General features: G+C 35.0%; 3 protein-coding genes and 1 pseudogene across 4 annotated transcripts; 1 reads left to right on the top strand and 3 right to left on the bottom strand.

Moving 5' to 3' along the window:
* Positions 1 to 89: 89 nt before the first annotated feature.
* Positions 90 to 1,829, bottom strand: LOC114389496 (putative UDP-rhamnose:rhamnosyltransferase 1). The gene has a single exon (XM_028350187.1). The coding sequence runs from the start codon at positions 1,758 to 1,760 to the stop codon at positions 372 to 374; it is 1,389 nt and encodes a 462-aa protein (XP_028205988.1). The 5' UTR covers positions 1,761 to 1,829; the 3' UTR covers positions 90 to 371.
* A 1,723-nt stretch (positions 1,830 to 3,552) lies between these two features.
* Positions 3,553 to 5,244, bottom strand: LOC114389494 (putative UDP-rhamnose:rhamnosyltransferase 1). The gene has a single exon (XM_028350183.1). It carries the CDS (start codon positions 5,209 to 5,211, stop codon positions 3,799 to 3,801), a length of 1,413 nt encoding a protein of 470 aa, XP_028205984.1. The 5' UTR covers positions 5,212 to 5,244; the 3' UTR covers positions 3,553 to 3,798.
* A 1,832-nt stretch (positions 5,245 to 7,076) lies between these two features.
* LOC114390490 lies at positions 7,077 to 8,744 on the bottom strand (annotated as a pseudogene).
* Positions 8,745 to 10,786: 2,042 nt separating this feature from the next.
* LOC114390412 (N6-adenosine-methyltransferase MT-A70-like) lies at positions 10,787 to 16,435 on the top strand. Of its 2 annotated transcripts, XM_028351142.1 has the most exons (9): positions 10,787 to 11,124; positions 11,780 to 11,984; positions 12,564 to 13,759; positions 13,875 to 13,973; positions 14,160 to 14,243; positions 14,349 to 14,698; positions 14,832 to 15,048; positions 15,481 to 15,560; positions 15,875 to 16,435. In XM_028351142.1, exons 3-9 carry the CDS (start codon positions 12,587 to 12,589, stop codon positions 16,155 to 16,157), a joined length of 2,286 nt encoding a protein of 761 aa, XP_028206943.1. In that variant the 5' UTR covers positions 10,787 to 11,124; positions 11,780 to 11,984; positions 12,564 to 12,586; the 3' UTR covers positions 16,158 to 16,435. The 2 variants fall into 2 exon arrangements, with proteins under 2 accessions (XP_028206943.1, XP_028206941.1); XM_028351140.1 differs by lacking the exon at positions 11,780 to 11,984.
* Positions 16,436 to 18,766: the final 2,331 nt, after the last annotated feature.

The following is an 18,766-nucleotide window of genomic DNA, read 5'->3' as shown; positions in this document are numbered from 1 at the left end:
ATATCAAAGCATTTAGGATCAAGAGATAAGTTAAGATCAATATATTTAAAATGAAAATAACAGAAGAAAAACTAGCTCCCCTGCAACTAGCCAATTCCATAATACTGTACATTTTAATAAATGATTGTTCAAATTGTTAAAACAGAACAGTACCCCACCTAGCATACGAATTTTTCAGAGAGATGTCTTATTGAATTCAAAAACAAGTGTTGACTTTGTAGCCTACAACGTGGTGATGGCTTATTGATTAGAAAAACCCTAAACACTGTCTGCACGTCCCTAAATAATAGGACTTTATTTAAACCCAAAAACACAAGAAACAGTACATAAAACCAAGTGACAATCATCAACTTCACATCTATTTCCACTTTCTAGCTTCCATTCTTAAGAAACTGAACAAACGCAGCTATGTAATGATCCTGGTGCAGCTTCAAGTTTCCCACAATTGCAGCAGCTTCTCCTGTATTAATTCTGAGCTTCTTACCTTCCTCCAAAACCATAGCTTGTCTAAGAGATTTGGCAATTTCGTTTCTAGTGAATGATCCATCTTCAGTCATTTTCACTTCAATGGCTAGACCCTTTTCAACCAAAAACCTTGCATTAAGAGGTTGATCTATAATGAAGGGTAATACAACAAGGTTATGACCAAACTGCAGGGTTTCAATGACAGAACCCCAACCAGAGTGAAACAAAGAACCCCCAATAGATGGATGTGCCAATATTTCCTGTTGTGGTATCCACCCCATACAAACAACTCCTCTGTTAGATGTCCTTTCAATAAAACCAACTGGTAGAAAATCTTCATCATTGGTTGCCCAACTTGGTTTTCTCAGTCCCCATAAAAATGGCAATTGAGACTCCTCAATTCCATAAGCTATCTCAAAAACTTGGTCCTTGTTCAGCTTCAACTCACTGCCAAACCCCACAAATACAACAGATTTTGATGCTTGCTCATCAAGCCACTCAAATATCTTACCACTAGTACTCCCATCAATAATTTCTCTCTCTCTGTCTGCACTATCTGCAGGCAATATACCTATGGGAATCACAGGCTTCCCAACTAGTTTCTGGAATGCATTAAGATATTCTCCTTCAATCTCGTAGCAGCTACGAAATATTACAGCTTTAGAGGCACAACATACCGTGGCCATCCTTTCATAGTCACGCACCCCAGAAGCATTTACGTCGTTAGCACCAGCACAAAAAGGTATTGCCTCGTGTATTCGATAAGCCACTGAAGATGGAAATGTCACCCATTCTGGTGGCACTGTTAGACTTTCAGGAGTTACAGGAAATTTCCTCGTACTTGGTGCGAAAATATTCATTGAAGCAGCCGAGAAAACAGAATAGAAGATTAACTTAACCTGAAACTCTTGAGCAATGTCTACAATCCAGTGAGGACTAAAATCACAAATTATCCAATTTGGCAACTGATTGGCCACAAATTGCTTCACAGGATGTTGCAATTTATCATATGCCAACTTTAAGAACTCAATTTCTTCAGATGGAATGTCTACAGTGGCCTCAGCACCTTCTGGCAAGTGCTCTTTGTCTAATGATGGCAAAGGAAGTTGCACAAAATGAACCAAATGAGCTAAATTTGAAGGAATTTTGGGAAGCCTTTGAATGTTTTTGGGAGTGGATATGAAGGAGACATGAACACCAGCTTTGGCTAAGGCTATGGAAAGTTTGAAAAATGGTATTAAGTGGCCAAAGGCAGACCATGGAAGCATCACTACATGAATTTCATTCTCAGCCATTTCCTATACCTAGGTCTGCTTAATTGCTGCTTATGCTCTACCAAACATGAGAAAAAATCAACTCTATAATTATTTTATATCTCTTTCAGGGAATTAATTTTTTTTATCTAACATGCGTTACACCCGTACACATTTTTTTTATTTTATTGTCTAACCACCGACAAAATTGTGAGGTACTCGTTTTTAAGGGAATTATTTTTTTTATCCAACATGCGTTACAGGTAAGCATTTTTAAACACGACTTACCCCATTTTTTTGTAATAATTTAACATCAACCCCAAATGAAAAAATAAAATAAAAAATTATCTCCTTTTGGTAAAAGTCCCATTTTTATTATTATTAAGTCTAAACCACTCACAAAATTGTGAGGAATCTCTTTGGGGAAATTAATTTTTTGTGAAATGATTTTGTTTTTCTTTATCTCTCTTTCTTTTACATCATGCCACATAGGTGGTTCTTAGTTGATATACTGCTATGCTCCCATGTACGTGCATTTTTGGTACAAGAAGTACACTAATAAGGAGGTGTTTGCTTTGTGCAACCTGAACTCGCGCATGGCCCGAAATATTTGGTTAATTTATCTTATTATTTGTTCTTTGAACTTTGTTTATTTTAAACTTAATCCCATAAAGCTAATGCAAATTTTTCTTTTGGTCCATATCATTTTCTAATATGTGACAATAATGAAGAGTATTTATTTAGTGGATGGTAGAATGTTTTTGTGGTGTTGTTTCATCATTTGTAGTAGGGTGTGTATATAATTTGGTTCGAACCAATCGTTTGTGAACTTCACTGAATCAAATTGGTTTAGTTAAATAAAAATGAACTATTTTTTAAATCAGTTGGATTTGAACATAATTGGTTTTAAATAATCAGATTTGGTTTTTCTAATACCGGAACAATTTATTTTATAAAAAAAAACAATTTGAATACCAGTTTGATTTTTAAAATTGATTTAAAACTTGTTTGAAACAATTTGGTTACAAACTGGCTTTAAAAACCAATTCTCAAATTTGATTTAAAAATCAAATTGTTTAAATTAGTTCGAAATTTGATTCGATTTTTTTACCGAATCAGTTTTTGTACACGCCTTTGAAGCCATGTAGTCTTGACCATATAAGTTAATGGTCCATGGAGAACGATGCATGCATGTAGCTCAAGCAACACAGCTTCAATCATGATGCAACATGCAAAAGCATGCATAAAGAGAAGGATCATGAAATTTACCGGTGAATTTGATGCTTTGTGGAATTTTCCTTAACACACATCTCACCTCTGAATTTTGTGCCCTCCTTCTCTTCTCCACTGCCTTCTTTGTTATACCTATCCTAATTTCTATACTATACTGTTATTTGTATATATATATATATATATATATATATATATATATATATATATATATATATATATATATATAAACCCGATGGATACGTAAAAAGAATGAATAATCAGAGTGTGTATATGCATGTTATATAACGTGAAAACGGGAGGGAAAGGAGGCTTGAGAGTAAATATCCTATTTTGTATTATTGTGCATTTTGGAAACTTAATAATGTGCCAATGTTTTTTTGTTGGACCAAGCTTACACGTGTAAGAGATTTAGTTTCTTAAATTTTCAAGCCAGTTGGTCCCTAGTAAGTAATAAGTATCATGTCAAAGCATTGAGGATCAAGAGATAAGGAGTTAAGATCCACGTAAAATGAAAAAAAAGCTGGTTCATCCCTAGTAGCCATTTCAGTAATAATTAATAAATGATTGTTCAAATTGTTAAAAAGAATAGTATCAATCCAAGTACACGAATTTTTCAGAGAAAATGTCTTATTGAATTAAAAAATTAACAAGTGTTGGCTTTATAATCTACAAGCCACGTTTTACATGGCCTACTAAGTGGTGACTTATTGATAAGAAAACTTATATGCACACGTCCCTAAAGAATAGGATTTTATTCAAACGCAAATTACAACCAAGAAATGGTACATAAAAACCAAGTGACAGTCATCAATCCAACCCAAATTACTTTTGCGAACTTGTCAACGTACTACACATCTGTTTCCACTTTCCGGATTCCATTCTTAAGAAACTGAACAAATTCAGCAATGTAATGATCTTGGTGCAGCTTCAAGTTTCCTACAATTGCAGCAGCTTCTCCTGTATTAATTCTGATCTTCTTACCTTCCTCCAATACCATAGCTTGTCTAAGGGATGTGGCAATGTCATTTCTAGTGAATGATCCATCTTCATTCCTTTTCACTTCAATGGCTAGACCCTTTTCAACCAAAAACCTTGCATTAAGAGGTTGATCTATAATGAAGGGTAATACAACTAGGATATGACCAAATTGTAGGGTTTCAATGACAGAACCCCAACCAGAGTGAAACAAAGACCCTCCAATAGATGGATGTGCCAATATTTCTTGCTGTGGTATCCACCCCATACAAACAACTCCTCTGTTAGATGTCCTTTCAATAAAACCAAAAGGTAGAAAATCTTCATCATTGATTGCCCAACTTGGTTTTCTGAGTGCCCATATAAATGGCAATTCATACTCCTCAATTCCATAAGCTATCTCAAAAACTTGATCCTTGTTCAGCTTCAACTCACTGCCAAACCCCACAAATACAACAGATTTTGATGCTTGCTCATCAAGCCACTCAAATATCTTACCACTAGTTCTCCCATCAATAATTTCTCTCCCTCTTTCTTCACTATCTGCAGGCAATAAACCTATAGGAATCACAGGCTTCCCAACTAGCTTCTGGTATGCATTGAGATATTCTCCTTCAATCTCGTAGCAGCTACGAAAAATTACAGCTTCAGAGGCATTAAATACCTTGTGAAGCCTTTCAAAATCACTTACCCCAGAAGCATTTACCGGGTTGGCACCGGCACAAAGCGCTATTGCCTCGTGTATTCGATAAGCCACTGAAGATGGAAATGTCACCCATTCTGGTGGTGCTGTTAAACTTTCTGGAGACAAGGGAGTTTTCCTTGTACCTGGTGGTCCCCAAACTGTTAATGCAGGAGCAGATAAAACATTATAGAAGATCAACTTTACCTGAAACTCATGAACAATGTCTACTATCCAGTGAGGACTAAAATCACAAATTATCCAATTTGGCAACTGATTGGCCACAAATTGTTTGACAGCATGTTGCAATTTATCATATGCCAACTTTAAGTACTCAATTTTTTCAGATGGAATGTCTACAGTGGCCTCAGCACCTTCTGGCAAGTGCTCTTTGTCTAATGATGGCAAAGGAAATTGCACCAAATCAACCAAATGAGCTAAATTTGAAGGAATTTTGGGAAGCCTTTGAATGTTTTTGGGAGTGGATATAAAGGAGACATGAACACCAGCTTTGGCTAAGGCTATGGAAAGTTTGAAAAATGGTATTAAGTGGCCAAAGGCCGACCATGGAAGCATCACTACATGAATTGCATTCTCAGCCATTTCGGTCTGCTTAATTGCTGCATATGCTCTACCAAACATGAGAAAACATCAACTCTATAATTATTTTTATATCTCTTTGAGGGAATTAATTTTTTTTTATCTAACATGCGTTACACGTACACATTTTTTTATTTTATTGTCTAACCACTGACAATTGTGAGGTACTCTTTTTTAGGGGAATTAATTTTTTTATCCAACATGCATTACAGGTACGCATTTTTATTATTATCCAAGTCTAACCACTGACAAAATTGTGAGGAATCTCTTTGGGGAAATTAATTTTTTGTGAAATGATATCATTTTTCTTTATTTCTCTTTCTTTTACATCATACCGCTTATTATGTATCTATATAATTAGTTTAAAAGTACTGACTTTGTATGCCATGATGACAATAGTCTCTTTTGCATTTGACACTGCAGACATATCAGCAGGAATTCCAAACTACTGACTTTTACAACAGTAGTTTGGAAATGATTGCTGCGTTATTTTTGCCTTCCATGCATGCTTTTTGGTTTTTAATGTTAAAATTGCACTTCTGTATTGGGTAAGATATTATCATCAGTTTTTTTTGGTAATAGTAGTCGTAGGTCATAATTTCTTCATCTTTAAAAGGTCATCACAGTGAATATTTCTGTACATGTCTTTTGTCTCCAATTGAATTCTGTTAGTGATGATTCAGTTATTTTCTAAGGGAGCTAGCTAGCGTTCAGTATATTTTTCATGCAATTTGCAAATTTACATGAATAATACCCCAAGTTATGAATGTTTTGTTTAGCAAAATTGGGACCCTAAAGCACCAGATTGATTTTCAGTTACATGTTTCCTTTATTTAGGTCTGTTGATAAGTTCGTTACTGCTTGCAACATGATTTTCATAGTTTAATTGTACTGTATATGAAGCTAATAGATTTTAAATGTGCAAAAAATATTTAGATTAAGGGCTTGTTTGGATGTAAGCTTCTCTAGAAGCACTTCTAGAAAAAAAAATGAGTTTTTCCATAAGCTAAAATGAGTTTTTCATTAACTAACCATTAATTAATTTGTAGATGTCATTTTATTTTTTTTTTCTTCTTATTTTTTTTTTTAGAAGCGCTTCTAAAAAAGCTTATCCAAACATACCCTAAGTATTTGACAATGACGTTTAACTGTGAAAACATTCTTAATTAAAAAGGAAGAGACATGCTGGATCCCTCCCCCATGAGCAAACCGGAAGCTTTTTTTTCTTTCTCAATTATAAAGTACATCAAAGACAGAACCAGTATCTAAGGTGAATTAAACCCCTAGCATCAGATATAACAGAAAAAATGTCAAGGCCTTGACATAAATGTCTGAATGTGATTAACAGTAGGAACGTAAGAGTGAAATTGTGAAACTCCATTGTGGAGCCATTTTGGAGTCAGATTCGCAAATGATGGTTGTGAACCCTTTATTCCAAGCTAAATAAAGACCGGGGCATGATGGAATATAGCTCAACTTTAAGGCTAGTTGAAATGCCACCAAAATCCATACCACCAGCGAGCCATTGACATTTATAATCATGGATTAGACCACTGAATTCAGTTCTACCAAAAGATTCAAGACAACTACTACTCATGTTGGTCTTAAGGGAATGAAAAGCCGAAGGGGACCATTGGTCTTGAACAGGAAGTCTTTCTTTATACACAGGACTCAAAGACAGGTAACAAGAGTTTAGAACAATCCACGTACCATGTTCAAGTAACTGAATTAGACCTCTTGATAAATAGGAAGTCAGGGACTAGTCTTTGAAACATAAACTTGAGAAAGACTTTCCAACAGGTCTTGATGTGAGTATACATAAGAAAGGTTATCCGGGCAGAATGTTGAAGACTTCATCATTTCAACCAGTACTAGCCAATTCAGTAATACGTTTACATTAATGATTGTTCATATTGTTAAAACAGAACAGTGCCACAAGGATTTTTCAGAGAAAATTTCTATTGAATTCAAAAACAAGCCATACATGATAGAAAACAGAAACAGTAAGAGAACCTTGTCTTACATGGCCTACAACATGGTGACTAATTCATAAGTAAAATCCTAACCCCTGTCGGCATAATTATCCTCAACAACTTCATATTTGTTTCCAGATTCCATCCTTAAGAAACAGAACAAATGCAACAATGTAATGATCCTGGTGCAGCTTCAAGTTTCCTACTATTGCAGCAGCTTCTCTTGTATTAATTCTGATCTTCTTTCCTTCCTCCAATACCATAGCTTGCCTAAGGGATGTGCCAATGTCATTTCTAGTGAATGACCCATCTTCATTTCTTCTGACTTCAATGGCTAGACCCTTATTCACCAAAAGCCTTGCATTAAGAGGTAGATCCGCGAGGAAAAGTAATACAACTAGGCTACGACCAAACTGAAGGGTTTCAATGACAGAACCCCAACCTGAGTGAAACAAAGACCCTCCAATAGATGGATGTGCCAATATTTCTTGTTGTGGTATCCATCCCATACAACAACTCCTCTGTTAGATGTTCTTTCAATAAAACCAACAGGTAGAGAATCTTGATCGTTGCTTGCCCAACTAGGTTTTCTGAGTGCCCATAAAAGTAGCAATTGAGACTCCTCAAGTCCATAAGCTATCTCAGAAACTTGATCCTTGCTCAGCTTGCACTCACTGCCAAACCCAACAAATACAACTGATTTTGATGCTTGCTTGTCAAGCCACTCAAATATCTTGTTCTTACCGCTACACTCATCAACAATTCCTCTCTCTCTCTCTCTCTCTCTCTGTGCCCTATCTACAGGCAATAAACCTATGGGAATCACAGGCTTCCCAACTAGTTTCTGAAATGCATTCAAATATTCTCCTCCAATCTCATAGCAGCTACGAAATAATATAGCTTCAGAGGCATTAAACACCCTGGCAAGCCTTTCTGAGTCACTTACCCTGGAAGCATTTACCGGAGTCACTTACCCATTCTGGTGGTGCTTTCCTTGTACCTGGTAGTCCCAAAAATGTTGCTGCATGAACAAATAAAACAGAAAAGAAGATCAACTTTACCTGAAACTCTAGCGCAATGTCTATTATCCAGTGAGGACTAAAATCACAAATTATGCAATCTGGTGACTGATTGGCCACAAATTGCTTCACAGAATGTTGCATCTGGTCATATGCAGCCTTTAAGTACTGAACTTTTTCAAATGGAATGTCTACAGTGGCCTCAGCACCTTCTGCCAAGAGCTCATTGTCTAATGATGGTAAAGGAAGTTGCACAAAATGAACCGAATGAGATAAAGTTGAAGGGATTTTGGGAAGCCTTTGAATCTTTTTGGGAGTGGATATGAAGGAGACATGAACACCAGCTTTGGCTAAGGCTATGGAAAGTTGGAAAAATGGCATCAAGTGGCCAAAAGCAGACCGTGGAAGCATCAATACATGAATTGCATTCTCTTTCTCAGCCATATTTATATCTGCTTGCTGCATTTTTTCTTCCAAACCCGAGACAATGTCAAGGAAAATATTTCTTTGACACAATCTACACCTACAATGAGATATATAAAAAATAGACAAAAAAGTGTTATTAAATATATATATATATATATATATATATATATATATTGCACATTATAATTATTAAATATTATAGTATATATTTATTTTATTTATTATATCTATAAAAAAAATTAATTCATTCATAACACAATAAAGAGAAACACACAAAAAATTATCATGATTCATCTTAAACCTAGGACTACCTTGACAATCCACAAGTTTTTACTAACTTAATAAAGTTACAAGTATTTTTTTTAGCTTCTAACTCTTTTCGTTCTACCCCAAACTTAACTTAAACTCAAGTATTATTTGTTTTATCAAGTCATTGGTTAGTTCTAAATAAATCAATAAGATTTGTTGAAAGTTTGCATAATGACTAAATTTGTAATCGTCTTATAGACAAATATATCATTAAACACCTTTAGTATTTTTTGTCAAGTATTTTGAGAGTTTAGTATCTTTACAAGAATTTACAAAAGCATTACAAGAAAGAATGAAAGAGTTTGTTCACATAGATGATTCATGTTTTATTTCTTCAAAGTTTCTTTTATATATAACCTTTATTTTCAAGTATATGTTATCTCATAGGATTCTTCACTTGCTCTTCATTTAAAGTCTAGAGCATGTCAGGACATTTAATGTTTGCATTTGATGTATATTTCTTCTTCATGCAAAGTTCATATTGATAGGCTAGTGTGTTTTGTACTTCAACAAAAGAGTCATTTATTTTACCATAGCACCAACACCAAAACACGCCTTTTGATGAGGATCAATGCCTTTAAGTTGAGAAGAATGTTTTTTGCATTAATGAATCTCAAACACAAAGTATTAAATGAACATCTTGTACTACTTGAATGTTACACCAAATCATCTTAGGAGTGCATCATTTAAAAAATAAAAGGACACAGATATAGATTAGACACAATTTTTATCATTTGTATTTATTTACATCTAATTAAAATGATTAAGAATGTTAATTGTTCTTTAAGACATAAATAATTTTTTTTGACTTAATAATTTTGATGAGTATTAAAAATATTTAGCTCAATTGGTTGAATAGAATGTATGAATTGTTGTAATTTTAAACCTTTCAATATTTATCTTTAATTCTTACGGATATAAAAAATATTGTTTAATGTGAATTTTTTTTTTCTTGTTAATAGATAGAGTATTGTTATAAGATGTTAATAATTTTTTGATAAGTGGGAAAAAACAACAAGCAACATGACTAAGCAAAACTAGAGCCTAAGAAACAAGACGCCCATGGCATATGCGAGCAAGCGCTTAGACAACTGAAATAGTAGGAACATAGAGGCCGGTCATTAGAAGCACCAAACTTAGCCATCAAATCCGCACAAGCGTTGCCCTCGTGGCAATTATGCTGAAGCTGAACATGCCAGAAAAGAATTCAAAAACTTCATTCAGAACAACAATATTACATTGTGATTGGGCCTCATATTTGTGATTTGTCATGCTCACTCACCTTCTTTTATTGCTTCGCAGTTTTTCCAAATCTTCCAGATAGTCACCGAGCCCAATAGCTATTCTAAGATATGAGATGAAGCTACAGTTTTAATGTAAGTAACAATTTAATAGTTTATAATAATTTTGTATTTTTTTATCAATTAACAAATTTATTATAAATAATAAATTCATTAAAAATACTAATGACCCACGGGCCAATTTGACACAGTTTAGCTCAACTTTTTTTTTTTGTATAAAAAAACTTAAAACGACACTGTTTAACTAAAACGCTGAAAAATTAAGAAAAATGAAAGGGAAGGGGAGCGACATGATTATCAAAAGAATGTGATAAAAATAGAAGATAAATAATTTAAAATAGAAGAAATAGAAAAGAAATAAAATGATATGTTATATTGATTAATTTAAGAGAAATACGTGAGAAATAAATTTTTTGTGTTAAAGAAAATTGAATTCTTTTTTTGCTAAAAATCAAATAAAAACGATTTTCTTTTTCCTAAAAATTGTTTTTTTTAGAAATGATATTTTTACTGTTTGTAAAGACTGAATTTACAAACTTGAGTCCCTTTGAAGTCGTTGATAGTTGATACTACTAAATAACCGACCCTCAATTCCGTCTGCTGCTGTACATGTTTCCGTCCGCGGAAACAAACACAGCCTGAAGACTGAACGCTGAAACACCAAACTCGAACCCTAGCCATCCGCCGCTGTCGGCGCCGTCGAACGCACCTCCGGCTGCTTGTAGAACCACCGCACGCACGCTCCTCGCCTTTGTCGCACGATCTGCGCCGTCGCACCAACCACGCCGCCGCACGCAGTCGCGTGGGAAGAAAGGTTCACCGTGCACCCCCTTCTTCTTGGACCTTTCTTTTGCTTCTGCCCGCAACAGTCTCTGCATCGAGTGTCTGGTATGTATTTTTGGTTGTGTTGTTAATCATCTCTGATTTAAAATTTAATTAATCTTACATTGATTTTTTTTTGGCTGATTGTAGTAAGAGAAAATTTGTAAATGTAGTGGGAGGGGGGGGGGGGGGTGGTAATGCTGTTAGATTGTAGGAATTGTTGTAACGGGCTAATCTTTTTATTGTTCTTCTGTCACGAAATGGCCTTGCAGTGGCTTATTAGTATATCTCTCTCTGTGGTTTGGGGTGAGGCTTTTGTTAGTATACATGCAAGGGAATAGTTTATTTACATATATACTGTGGTATTTGCCTTTAATCTAATGCTGGTACTTCTTGTGAAATGAGTATTAACAGTGAAATGAGCTAACTGTTTTGGACATATTCTGCTGAAACTTCTTTGTGTGTGTGTGTGTGTGTGTGCTATTGTGCATATTTTGAATTCTTAGTGACTAACTTTTTTTTTGTTTTTTATTGAGTTTGTTATTTGTTTAGTACTTGTTTTATTAGTTTAGAAACTCACGGACGAATGCCAATGGATTTAAATTTTAAGAATGAGCTTGTGCCTTGACTGGTTCAGTCACCGGTTCTGTTTTTAAAACTATGGATGCAACATTTGTATGCCACTATCGATTACCTAACCTAAGCTTCCCTGCAAAATCAGCCTTTGTTTTCTTCTGTCACTGCTCCAACCCTTAAACTTCTCATTCCATTGTTCTTTCTCCGCCGCTGGAAAACACCCAAGTTCTGGCAAGTTTCAACCTTCAAGTGCCCCCTGGTAGATTTGGTATCTCATCCTGTCGGTGTTCAAGTTCCCCCTCTTTGTTCTAGGTCTTAAAAAATCAGGGCCTTTTATTCTGTATTGTAAGGTAACTCTTATGCCACTGAGAAAGTTTTATTCTTGCTTTAAATTTAAGCACTTTTCAGTATTTGGGTTATTGATTGTTGGTATCATTTTGGGTTTTGTGATTCGAGCCTGTTTTCTGGGGGATGGTTTGGTTTATCTTTTGTTGCTTTGGGAATCTCCCATATTCTTATTTGTTGAGTGTTTGGGGGTTGCTTCCATGTTTAATTTACATGCAATGGTAGTTTCTTGTAATGTTTGCATTTGATATTTTGATGTATCATTATTTTGTTATTATGTATTGACGAGCTTTTGCTAGCCATGATCTGGTTTTGTGGTTTTCTTTTGGCATCATTTCTAAATGGTTGAGTACCCTCTAGGTAGTTACTTGGTGGCTGGTTGAACTTGAAACAGTAGCAATATGCTTCAAATTGTATTTCCTTTGTGGTTAATTTTTATGAAGATGGTACTTTGATTAATTAATCTTTCTTTTACTCCTCCTAGTTTTCACTATCAAACTTTTTCAGGGATCTTGTTTTGTTTGTATTTTTTTGCTTAGCAAACAATGCTAATTGGTGACAAAATGTCTGAAAATGTGATGCAGTTTTGGGTTTTAGGGAGGAGTCCATGGAGACACAATCAGATGGTAATGAGGACACCATAGCTGCCATTAAAGATATGAGGCAGCAGCTTGAAGCTCGCATAGAGTCGCAACACAAGGCTCACATGGAGATGCTTGCTTCTATGCAAACTGTAATACCTAATCTTGTTTCATCGCTTGACCTTTCTCTGAAGGTTGTGTCTTCTTTCAATCATCGTCCTTTTGCTCCTACACCTTCTCTGCCTCAGCCTGATCCAAAATTGAATCCCAGAAAACTGGTTGAACTAACTCATCGTTCCAATGCTGAAACCTTCACTGATGGCTCTATTGAGGCAGACTTGACAAATCCCAAGAATCAAAAACCCAAAACATCTATGGATTCAAACTCAGCATGTCAAGTAGATTCTGAGAAGGTTAGTCCATTAGCGGTGGTTCGATCAATGGTCGCTGTTTGTTTATTAGGGCGAGTACCCTTCTCACCAATTGATTCTTCCACCGTGTCAAGGAAATTGGAAAATGATCAGACGGTCACACCAACAGAGAAGGCTGCACTTCAGGAACTTGGAGGGGATTCAGGGGCAACACTTGCAGTGGAGATAGCTTTAAGGGCAATGGCAGATGATAATGGTGGTGTTGAAGTGGAGGAGTTTGTGGTGAGTGGCAAGGCAAGAATTATGGTTTTAAATATAGACCGGACTAGGATTCTGAGAGAATTGCCAGAAAGTGTGCAGTATCAGCAACTTGAATCAAGTTCTGGAGATGGGAATGCAAATCAAAATCAAGTTCAGCAAATCACTCATAGTGGTCCTAATGTGAATGGTAGTTTGCTTGGGATGGGAAGGCCAGTTCTGAGGCCAATGTCTGATATGTGGATACCCCATGGAGACCCCCATATGTCAGCATTGCAGCCAATGTTTTCAGGAGGACCAAGGGGAGCACCCAGACTAATGGGCATGATGGGGGCACATAGAGGTATAAGTATTCCTTCAATGCATAGACTCCCATTGGGGCCTAATGCACCAGGGAGTAGTCCTAATGCAATGCCACAAAAACCAAGAAGTTTTGATGATGATATGAAGGATCTTGAGGCATTGTTGAATAAGAAATCCTTTAGGGAGATGCAAAAATCGAAAACTGGTGAGGAGCTTTTGGACCTAATTCACCGACCAACTGCAAAGGAAACTGCTGTAGCCGCTAAGGTTCAAAGTCATTGCCTACTTGGCGCTTTGATAAAATTTCCTTTGTGCTTGCCAGATTTTAGTGTAATTTTGTACACTTTAATCTAATCCAGCTTTTTTACAATGTATTGTTCAGTTCAAAACAAAAGGTGGTTCTCAGGTGAGGCAATACTGTGACTTACTGACAAAAGAGGATTGCCGACGTCAAACTGGTTCCTTTATAGCATGTGATAAGGTTAGTGACAAGGACAGTATTATACTGTTTTTTTATTTCTTGGATTTCATAACTCTTTCAATCTCTGTTTGTTTAAACTATTATGCTGATTATGTGGTTTTTTTAATGGAATTTAACCTTGAATATTGGTATTTACATTTTCTATTAGTCTTTCTTGACATGCATTAATGATCCTTTCCTTTGCAGGTTCATTTTAGAAGGATCATTGCTCCTCATACTGACATCAATTTAGGAGATTGTTCTTTTCTTGATACTTGCCGACACATGAAGGCATGAATTTTTACCTCTGACTCTATCTTATTTTGAAATGCTTTTCATTTTAGTAATGTTTATTATTAGTTTGAGTTGCATGATATTCTTTTTGTCCTTTGACAGACATGCAAGTATGTTCACTATGAGTATGACCCTACTCCTGATGTGTCTCCAACAATGATGGGCGCCCCTCCTCCTCCCAAACCGCTAAAGCCTCAGCGTGCTGAATATTGCTCTGAAGTAGAACTTGGTGAACCACAATGGATCAACTGTGATATACGTAACTTTAGAATGGACATTCTAGGTCAATTTGGAGTAATAATGGCAGATCCACCATGGGACATTCACATGGAACTGCCTTATGGAACAATGGCCGATGATGAAATGCGCAGTCTTAATGTCCCTGCTTTGCAAACTGATGGTCTTATTTTTCTATGGGTCACTGGACGTGCGATGGAACTTGGACGGGAATGGTATTGTATTTGTATTTGGTTATATGCTAATTGTATTTTTGATAAAAAAAATAATCTATTATCTGATTAGCATATAAGTCTTGCTTTTGTTAATATTCTGTATTTGGTTTCTATACCCATATGTTCCATCCAGCTTGGAACTTTGGGGATATAAACGTGTTGAGGAGATCATTTGGGTCAAAACAAATCAACTTCAGCGAATAATCAGAACTGGGCGTACAGGTCACTGGCTCAATCACAGTAAGGAACATTGTCTTGTTGGAATAAAGGGTGATCCTGAAGTAAACAGGAACATTGACACTGATGTTATTGTTGCTGAGGTCCGGGAAACAAGCCGCAAACCAGATGAGGTTTGCATAATATTCACCTAAGTCTTGATATTTCATTATGCCCCTAAACGCTTTGACTGAATTTATCTCAGAAAAAGGTGGTTAACAGTAGTCATGATGTTGTATCTATAATTTTCTATTTTGAAGGATATGTTTTGTTTGCAGTTATCAAGTTTCTTTTTATCCAAAAAATGTTGCTTGATATTATAATAGGCTTGACCAAGGCCCAATTTTTTTTTTATTAAAAGCCATCACATGCTATTTTTTCCCATTTCCTTTCCATGTTCCTCATTGTTATTAAGCTTGCACATTCACTGATCTTGGGATCTCTCAAAACCAGTCCGTCCCCATGTGTGAAGAGGAAATAGTTTAACTACACCTAATAATAATTTTATTTTACTATTCCTGTTATTAAAATTAAATAATTCACATGCTTAGCATTTATTCCTGCAGATGTATCCTATGCTGGAGAGGATAAGTCCAGGAACAAGAAAGCTAGAACTATTTGCTCGCATGCACAATACTCATGCAGGGTAGGTTTTCTTGACTGGTGTTTTTCCTTGAGTTTTTCTTTCATGGTATTCTTGAAATAGTTTGATAGAGATTAATGTAGTCTAAAAATGAAATTGTTTTTGATGCTTTGTAAGTGGAGTTTACATAATAATTTTCTACAAATTAAATGCTTTCTTCTCATGTGGTTTTGATTTCTTGGACTAAACCTTAACTGGTAGAACCATAGCAGTAGGCAAGTAGTTGTAGGTTTAGGGCCAAAAATTTATGTAGATAAAAAATCATAGGATGTTGGTGTTCTTCGTTATTGATTATGTTCATGTTTGTTCTGCACCAGATGGATGTCTCTTGGTAATCAATTGAGTGGTGTAAGGTTGGTGGATGAGGGGTTGCGGGCAAGGTTTAAGGCTGCTTATCCAGATGTGGAGGTGCAGCCAGCATCACCTCCCAGAGCTTCTGCTATGGAAGTAGACACTAGTGTTGCTGCTCACTCGAGGAGTCCATTTTCAGCCACAGAATCAAAGTCCACTTCAACACAGTTTGCGGAGCCTGCAGCAGCTCCAGAAACTGCCTTTGTTTCAGAGGATAAGCCATTGGCTATTGATGTGGACATTGGCTAAGTTTCCACTTTTGATCATGCTTGGTAGGAGCAATTCCTTGAAGCTGAAGGGGAAACAGCATTTTGACCTTTGTACTGTGTTAATTTGCAGTCTTTCACGTTTTTAGTTTGAGTAACAAGGTATCTGGGTAGAAATACTAAAATTAGGGAGGATGCTTTTGTAAATCAAATAATTGTGTAATAGTTGTTAGTAATGAGGAGTGTTGTAAAAGTCTCGTTTTGCTTGTACTTTACTACTGTTTTCTTTATTGTTCAAGCATCAATTTTGTTAATTTGTTACGTTGCTTGTGCAGTCTACTGATTTAGTAATCGCAGGAAAACCAAAGGAACAACACCAGATAGATTTACGTTTCCTTTTTACACCTCGCCGATTAGTGTGTTTGGATAATTTTTTGGTAAATTAATTTTGATTAAAACTAACTTTTTAAGTGAAGTAATTTATATTTAGATACATTGTGGGTGATAGTGACACTGGCAAGTAGAGCCAAAAGCTTATTCCCTTTTCTTTTCCCTTCATTAATTTGCACTCATCTTTCACATTCTTAGACACTATCACTTTTGCTATTGATATTATTCATGTAGGTGTCTTTTAACTAATTCTAAAAATGTCCTTTTGACAGAATCATTGCCTATACGGGGATAAACAAAATAAAAGAAAAAAATCATTGCCTATACGGGGATAAATAAAAAAAAATAACATAAAAATATGATTCTGATGTATAAGTATACAATGGAATAATGTTTTTGTTGTATAATTTTTTTCATTCTCAAATAATAGGATGAAATAATTTCTTTTGACCCTCAAATAATACCATTATGATTTTATTGTGTATTTTTTTAATAAATACACAGAAAGTGAAAATAGAAATGATATGAATAACAAAATTATGTTTTTAACCAATATATATTTATTCTCAATTCAATTTCTCATATTAACCCGTACTGTATAAGGTTGATTTTAATTTAATCCTTCCATCAGTAAATGTGATGAAATGCTTGCAATGCATCCATTGAGACAATCTAAAAACAAATAATGTATTAAAAAAAAGGAGTTAGCTACAAGCACAAAAAGCGCCATATAGAATCTAAAAACAAAGGAACAAAACATTCCCACATAAAACAAAACCATCATCCCCCACATACCATAAGTAACCCCACACAACCTAATATGGAAATATGGGCTTTTGTACCACAAAGTAGTGCATTTTTTTTTTCATAAATTACCGAAATGGATAGATTAAAAAAATTACGAAAATAAATAAATCTTGCTTCCAAAACGATTTCAACATATAAAAAAATTGTTTTAAAATATCATTTCATTTTTTCAGATTTTTCTTTTCTTTTAAAAAAGTATGTTACGGTTAAAAATCGTCACAACATGTTTCTTTAGTCGTCACAATTAGACATTGATTTATTTTTTATGTAGCGAATCAATGTGATGATTTTAGAAGTAATTTGTGACAGTTTTATATTCACCACAATTTATAAAAAAAAAAAACTAAAAGTGAAATCACTTTTGAACATGATTTTTTCACGTTAAAATCGTCTCTAGAAGCATAATTTATCCATTTATGTAAATTTTTTGCAATCTATCCATTTTGATAATTTATGAGAAAAAAAGTATTATTTTGGTTAAAGAAATACAAAATAATACGAAAATATATCCATATGAAAAGCCGCAAGATGAACATCATAATCATACAACAGTTCTTCACCACATATATCCCAATCAGTTCAACGTTGCAGAAGAAACCTTTATAGTCCATTCTTCAAATATCGATTCCCTTTCTCCAGATTGGATAGGCCAATTGAGGTTGACATAAAGATAAAACTCCAACATTTAAAGCAGCATATATAGATTCCAATGTAATGAATCTAATCTAATATGTCATTACATATAATAACAAGTATAAAATCATGTCCTCATCCCTCAGTCACTGCATATCAGCAAGCTTTATAAGTAATTGAGCCATATATATTCTTATTTTCTTTATTATTTTATACAAACTCACGAAACATATTCTTTCCTTCGCTTATACTCATTCTCACTGTCTCAGCACCTTGCTAAATTAACATAGCTTTAATTTCTCTCCCTGCTTTTTATGTATCACCTATGCATATCTCTTTAATTTATTCATCTGCGTAACTTGCCAAATTAACATAGCTTTAATTAGTCTTTCATTTTGATCCCTTTCATTTCATGCATGGATGATTCCTTTAATATGGAAGATAGACAAATCACGTACATGCACTGTACTTAACTACACACAGCAGGCAAAGTGGTGGTGGCCAATATCTGCATGTATCGAAAGACTATAAAGATTTTCATATGACTGGTTATATTTGTAAAAGTAACAATATACTACTATATACTCACACTTACCGTCAACCAAGAAATTAAACCATATATGCCAATCAATTCATATTTTGTGTATCTCCCGCACTTTTGCCTGAGATCGTTAACTTTGCAAATTTAAAACACACGAGACTACATACATAATTAAAGCATGCGCACGCTTGCTAAAGTAGAAGTTAATTAATACTTCAATTAAAACATCCGTCCGGGACCACCAAGTGCGTGGATGTTGTTTTAATTTAACCAACAAATTT

This window comes from Glycine soja, chromosome 16, assembly GCF_004193775.1.
Source record: "Glycine soja cultivar W05 chromosome 16, ASM419377v2, whole genome shotgun sequence".
NCBI classification, from domain to species: domain Eukaryota; kingdom Viridiplantae; phylum Streptophyta; class Magnoliopsida; order Fabales; family Fabaceae; genus Glycine; species Glycine soja.
This window is presented reverse-complemented; position numbering and strand designations above follow the sequence as displayed.